The sequence below is a fragment of the Caloenas nicobarica genome, chromosome 28 (genome assembly GCF_036013445.1).
Source record: "Caloenas nicobarica isolate bCalNic1 chromosome 28, bCalNic1.hap1, whole genome shotgun sequence".
Lineage (NCBI taxonomy): Eukaryota > Metazoa > Chordata > Aves > Columbiformes > Columbidae > Caloenas > Caloenas nicobarica.
The window spans coordinates 3,735,647-3,742,227 of record NC_088272.1 but is presented as its reverse complement, the minus strand read 5'-3'; the positions used below and the strand labels follow the sequence as shown (position 1 = coordinate 3,742,227).

The following is a 6,581-nucleotide window of genomic DNA, read 5'->3' as shown; positions in this document are numbered from 1 at the left end:
CAGCCTGCCCGGGGAGATCCCCACGGTGCTGTGGGGAGAAGCTGTGGGGGGAAGGAGCGACCCCTATCAGGGCAGGGAAGGTGTTTCTGCTGTTGAGGGGGTGCTGTGTGGGTCAGGCCTGGACACAGCTCCAGATCACCCCCAGGAGTTTTTGCAAGTTGATGCCGCAAGGAGAAGACCAATGCAAGGATTAGCAGACAGATAAAGAGCTTTCCTGAGCCTGTCTTTTCAGTTGCTTTTTCCAAGGGGTGGGGGGTGCAGGAAAGTATAAAAAGAAAATGAGCTCTCATGCTTAAACAAGTCACTGATACTGCTCAACTGCAACTCTGAGTGATCAGTATGTCTGCCAGAAGCCTCATAGCATCCCTTCAGCTGCTGCTCTGCCTGTGGACAGCACCTGCATCACCTTTGCTGGACCCGTCAGCCTTAGTCTGACCTGTCCTGTTTTCCAACCTGCAAACAGGAAGATGCCCTCAGGCAGTGCCCTGTGAACAGGCAGGATCTGTAGAGCCAGGGTGAAGGAACAGAGGGTGGGATGGTCTGTGAGCACTGACAGGGAAGAGACATGGACAGGGAAACAGTTCCCAGGGGCAGAATCTCCAGACAGCAGGGAAATGATCAGAAATGAGAGGAAACTAAACCTGGAATTGTTCTGGGAGGGACAACACAGAAAACTCCGTATGATCCCCGCAGTGCAGATCCCTCCTGTGAGCAGCCCCCTCGCCTCCTCTCCCACCCAGCAAAGCCTCTGCCCTCAGGGCTGGGGGCTCCAAGGCATGAAGCAGCTCCTGTGCAGCCAGAGCTCCAGTTCCCTCTGCAGAGCACAGGGGCTGAGAGCAGCTGCCCGGCAATGCTGGTGTGTGGGAGGTGGCTGCACAGCTGGGGAAGGGTGACGCTGTCTGAGTGCCCGGCTGCCTCTGCCCTGGCCTCTCTCACACCCACCCTCACCGCAGTTTCCTTCTTGCTCCACTGCTCTGGGTCACTGTTGGTGTGATCTGGTTCTTGCTGTCAGGCTCTCTGGGGATGGGAGTTTCAGCTGCAGAGTCACAGCCTGATCTTGTGGGTCCTTTCCTGCAGCTGTGTCCATGGGAACACGTGTCCCAGCTTTGCTCTGCCCTGTGGGGCTGTGGGCAATGCAGTGTGTGGGGCTGGGGAATGAGCTGAGTCTCCCTGAATCAAATGCCATCATTAGGACTCTTGGATATCTCCTGGTGGTTTCCATAGATACTCTGAACTACCCTCCAGGATGCAAACCGGTCCTACAGCATCTGTGTGGTATCTGAAGGCTCCAAGCAGAAGCTGTGACAGACAAAATACTGTTTGGTTGGTTGAATGAGGTGTGTGTATCCTGAGCTAAACAGGCTGAGACCTTAGGAGAGGGTGAGACATGTTGTGGTCTGAGGTGGATCCCTCTGCTCTCAGCAGTGCCTGGTGGCTTTTCAGGGTAACATGAAAGCAGTGTGATCAGCCTCCATCTCAGAAAGGTGCCAGCCCAGGGCAGCTGGAGCAAGACAGAGGGACAGAGCAGCTGCCCTCACTCTGCACTGACCCACAGGCATCCTCTGGTCTCACAGGACTCGCTCTGTTCTCCCTGAGTGCAGCAGAAATGCTGAGGGTTTCTGACACCCAAGAACACTCCCCAGGCTGTGAGGGGAGAAGGAGCTGTAGAAACGCCAAACCTCTCAAACTCAAGTTTCTCAGCCCTGCGGGTACAGATGCTGACAGTCCCTTCTGCAGCAGGAGCGGTTCCATCTGACAAAGCTGAACCCCAGGACTGGCCCCTGCCCCACCCATCACACAGGGTCAGGCTGACTCCTCAAGAGCCCCTGGGCAGAGACCCTGCTCTTCATTGCACACTCATCACGCACCGACGAGGGCTCCAGCCAGGACGTTCTCCTGGAAAAAGAAAAGGGTCTTTTTGTGGGAGGGTCTGTGGGAAATGGCTTTGGTTTTGCTCAGAGAAGTCTCCCCTAAATTGTCACTATCTTTTCCTCCTATGACAGTGTCCATGCTTAGATACAGCAAATGTCCAACAGCAGCTCCATCACCCAGTTCCTGCTCCTGGCGTTCACAGACACACGGGAGCTGCAGCTCTTGCACTTCTGGCTCTTCCTGGGCATCTACCTGGCTGCCCTCCTGGGCAACGGCCTCATCATCACCACCATAGCCTGTGACCAGCACCTCCACACCCCCATGTACTTCTTCCTGCTCAACCTCGCCCTCCTCGACCTGGGCTGTATCTCCACCACTGTACCCAAATCCATGGCCAACTCTCTGTGGGATACCAGGGTCATTTCCTTTGCAGGATGTGCTGCCCAGGTCTTCTTTGTAAGTTTCTTGTTTGGTGTGGAGTATTCTCTTCTCACCGTCATGTCCTATGACCGCTACGTTGCCATCTGCAAACCCCTGCACTACGGGACCCTCCTGGGCAGCAGAGCTTGTGTCCACATGGCAGCAGCTGCCTGGGCCACTGGGTTTCTCAATGCTCTGCTGCACACGGCCAATACATTTTCACTGCCACTGTGCAAGGGCAATGCCCTGCACCAGTTCTTTTGTGAAATCCCCCAGATCCTCAAGCTCTCCTGCTCAGATGCCTCCCTCAGGGAATCTGGGCTTGTTGTTGTTGGTGTCTGTCTGTTCTTTTTGTGTTTCGTGTTCATTGTGCTGTCCTATGTGCAGATCTTGAGGGCTGTGCTGAGGATCCCCTCTGAGCAGGGACGGCACAAAGCCTTTGCCACGTGCCTCCCTCACCTGGCCGTGGTCTCCCTGTTTGTCAGCACTGGCATGTTTGCCTACCTGAAGCCCCCCTCCATCTCCTCCCTATCCATGGACCTGGTGGTGTCCATTCTGTACTCAGTGGTGCCTCCAGCAGTGAACCCCCTCATCTACAGCATGAGGAACCAGGAGCTCAAGGATGCCCTGTGGAAACTCATATCTCTGTGTTTTCTGAAGCAATAAACTGCTTCTCTCCTTCTACATAGTAATTTTAATGTAACTAGTTACAGGTCCAGCCTCTCACTTGTAATTTCTGTTTTTATTGAAGTTGGTTTTTATTGTGATAACATTGTCATTCCCTTTCTAAATCTCTGTCTGCTTTTCTTTTTTAACCACTGGCTGTGTAAATGAGGAGCCGTGCTCTCCTTTTCTCTTAAACAAAATAAAGGGTCCTGTAGTGACTTGTTTTTCACTATATCCTTCCTGCAAGGCCTGTTTGGAGCTGCAGGGACAGTTCCTGTGTGCATGGGAGGAGGGGAAAAGAGTCCAGCCTGGCAGCCCTGCCAGGGAGCACCAGCGCTTGGCCTTCCAGAGCTGTTCTCGTTCCACTCCCACACTCTCCTTCTCATCCCTTGTGTTGGTGCAAGGCCTGAGTGCTCTGGCAGCCTGGTCACCGTCCTGCTGTGTGTCAGTCCTGTGAGCGCAGGCAGGGACAGGCAATGGGCACTGCTGTGACAGACCTGGCCTCTACAACAGCCTTTCCAGAAAGAAAGGTGATCTCCTATGGGCAGGGCCTGAAGATATATCTCTTCTTCCAAGCTTCTCTGTAGAACATGCTGAAGTGACATGCAGATGCAAACAGCAGGGCACAGCTGCACAGTGTGTGCGTGCAGGGCTGGGCACACAGCAGTGTCCTCTCACAGCCAGGCCTCCTGCCAGAGACCTGCAGGACCAGCAGAGCAGGGGCTGGGCTGTGCCCCTGTGCACTGGACACCCCGCGGAAGCTGCCCCAGGGCATCGTCATGGACTGGCCCCTCACAACCTCCCTTTCCAGCACTGGGCTGTCACACCAGCTTGGAGAATTTGTTCCTGAATGGGTAGGTCAGAAGTCCATGTTTGCATTGTACAGATGAGATGTGAGCACGCACATCATGTACATGATGTGAGATGAAACCGAGTGAGGACAAACACCATCAGCTATTCCTGGGAGTTCCATGAAGGCCTGTGGGACAGACAGTGTCCCAAGATCACTTCACACTGGGAGTAACAGCCCATGGGAAACAACCCACTGGGATCTTCTTCCTTGAACTGAGGTCCCGTGTCCATTCCTCATGACGTGGGACATCTCAGATGAGTGCAGAGCAGGGTGACACACCACAGGGCTGAGGTGCCTCCTGTCCTTTGGGAGTGGCAACAGGAGCCCATAGAGACACTGTGAATCCTGCCTCTGTGTTGAAAAGGAACAGGCTCTGAGCATCCCTGGGTCCATGAGAAGCCGATGAGGCCAGCTCATATATGGATGCTTGATGGAACCCTGACATTTCTGTGTGTGACTCCAGGAACAAACCCCACTGGACCAGTGAGATTGATCTCAGCTGCCTTGGACAGGCTCATTGCAAGTGCTCCTGTCTGCTATGTCACCCTTGCCCGTGATTCCATATTGTGCTTTCAAAAATGCCATAGACACCAGAATGGATCTGGGGTCCTTAGAGAATGCAGACCTCAAACCCATCTTCAAGAAGAGCACAAACAGGAACTGAGAGAATAACAGGCTGGCCACCCTACCTCCCTCCCTGGGAAGGGGATGGGACACGTCCTCCTGCAGCCATTTCCAGGAACGTGAAGGACAAGGAAGGGATTGCTGAACCCCAATGGAGAGGGGCAAGAAAGGCATGTTGTGTGCAGGGCGTTTGCAAGGCCTCAGACATGGTGTGCTTCTGGGCAGAGTGGTGCTGATGGGGCTCAAGAAGTGGATGCCGGGTGGGAAATTGGCTGAACCATCAAACCCAAATAGCATGAGTGGTACAAAGTCCTCCGAGCAGACAGTTACCAGCGTCATCTCTCAGTGACCAGCATTTCGGCCAACACTGTTGAACGTCTTTATTCTCCAGTTCTATGATGTAACACAGTACACTTTCAGCGCCTTTAAGGATGATGCAAAGCTGGGTGGAGGCCTTGAGCAACCTCCCCTGGTTCACCCTGCCCTGAGCAGGAGAGCGAGACAAGATGAGTGAGACAAGGGCTCTCTTCAAACATAAGCGTTCTGTGATTTGGAATAATTCTTGCCTTGGAGAGGTTTCTGGAAAGAGAATAGCTAGAGAACAGGAAAAAAAAAAGAAAGGCAGAGGAGGAGATATAGAAGGTGTTAACGTAAATACAGCAGTTCCAGTGAGGAGCGCTTTTCACCCATATTTATTGTCATTTGAGGACTTAATGCTCCCATTACTTTCTCGTTTGCTCCCATTTTTGCTACTGGATCAGCTTTGTGATTTCCTTTAACACTATCAGTTTGCCCAGATTGGTGTGCTTTACAATGCAGAATTGCTGCTTCTTTTGGTTTCATAACAATTAATTAAATACAGCCCCCCACAATTAAATACAGCCCCCTCCAACTAAGTACAGCTCCGGAATTAAACACACCCCCCAAATTAAACACAGCTCCCCCAGTTAAACACAGACCACAATTAAATACGGCCCCCCACAATTAAATACAGCTCCCTAATTAAACACACCCCCAAATTAAACACAGCTCCCCCAGTGAAATACAGCTCTCAATTAAATATGGCCCCCCGCAATTAAATACAGCGACCTCCAATCAAATATAGCTCCCTAATTAAACACACCCCCTAAATTAAACACAGCCCCCCCAGTTAAACACAGACCACAATTAATTACAGCCCCCCACAATTAAATACAGCTCCCTAATTAAAGACACCCTCCAATTAAACACAGCTCCCCCAGTTAAACACAGCTCTCAATTAAATACGGCCCCACACAATTAAATACGGCCCCCCACAATTAAATACGGCCCCCTCCAACTAAATACAGCTCCGAAATTAAACACAGCCCCCCAAATTAAACTCACCCCCAATTAGTCACAGCCCCCCCAGCATCGGGAGGGGACCAGGAGGCTGGGAGGGGGCAGATGGGGAACCCGCAGCTGCTCCCCGCCATGGGTGTGCAAGGGGGTGTGTGCACAGGGAGCGTGGGCACCAGGAGCAAACGTGCCAGCGGGTGTGTGGCCGGGGAGCACGTGGGGACACGGGGGTGCTGGGGACCGGCTCGGGGTCCCCCCCAGGCTCCCCCAGCTCCAGGCAGCGCCCCAGGGTCGGGCTGAGCCCGCAGGCCTCAGTGTCACGGCCGGGACAAGGGGGGACACTGGGGACCCCAGGGTGGGCGCCCCCCCCGGGCAGGGGACCCAGGCGTCCGGGACGGGACACCCCCCGCCATGGAAGCCAACGAGCTCTCCAGACTCGTGCCCACCCCTCGGGAGCACGAACGGCAGAGCCAGAGCAGCGCCCGCTCAGCGCCGCTGCCCGCCCCCATGGGCAGAGTGCCCGCCGCGCCCAGCTCACGAGCATCAACGGCCTCCGAGCGCCCGTGCTGCCCCTCGGCAGTTACCGAGATGCCCGGGCACGGCCCCCGGTGGCTGCTAACGAGCCGCCGGCAGCCGAACCGGCTCCTCGCCGCTGCTCCCGGCCCGGCGTTGCACAGAAGCCGCCCCCTCAGGCCCGTCCCCGCCCGGGCTCACGGCAGCGCCGCCGGGCCGCTGAGGGAGGGACCCGGCCCCTCATGAGCCGCGAACGTCCCCGGCAGGGCCGTCCCGGGCTCCGGACAGGGCCCGGCGCCCCCGGGCGCCATCCCGG

General features: G+C 55.1%; 1 protein-coding gene across 1 annotated transcript; it reads left to right on the top strand.

Annotated features, from left to right (window-relative positions):
• Nucleotides 1-2,190: 2,190 nt before the first annotated feature.
• LOC135999450 (olfactory receptor 14A16-like) lies at nt 2,191-2,895 on the top strand (the record flags this gene model as incomplete). The annotated part of the gene is made up of 1 exon (XM_065653005.1): nt 2,191-2,895. A coding segment is annotated over one exon (705 nt), but the record flags the coding sequence as incomplete, so codon positions are not given.
• Nucleotides 2,896-6,581: the final 3,686 nt, after the last annotated feature.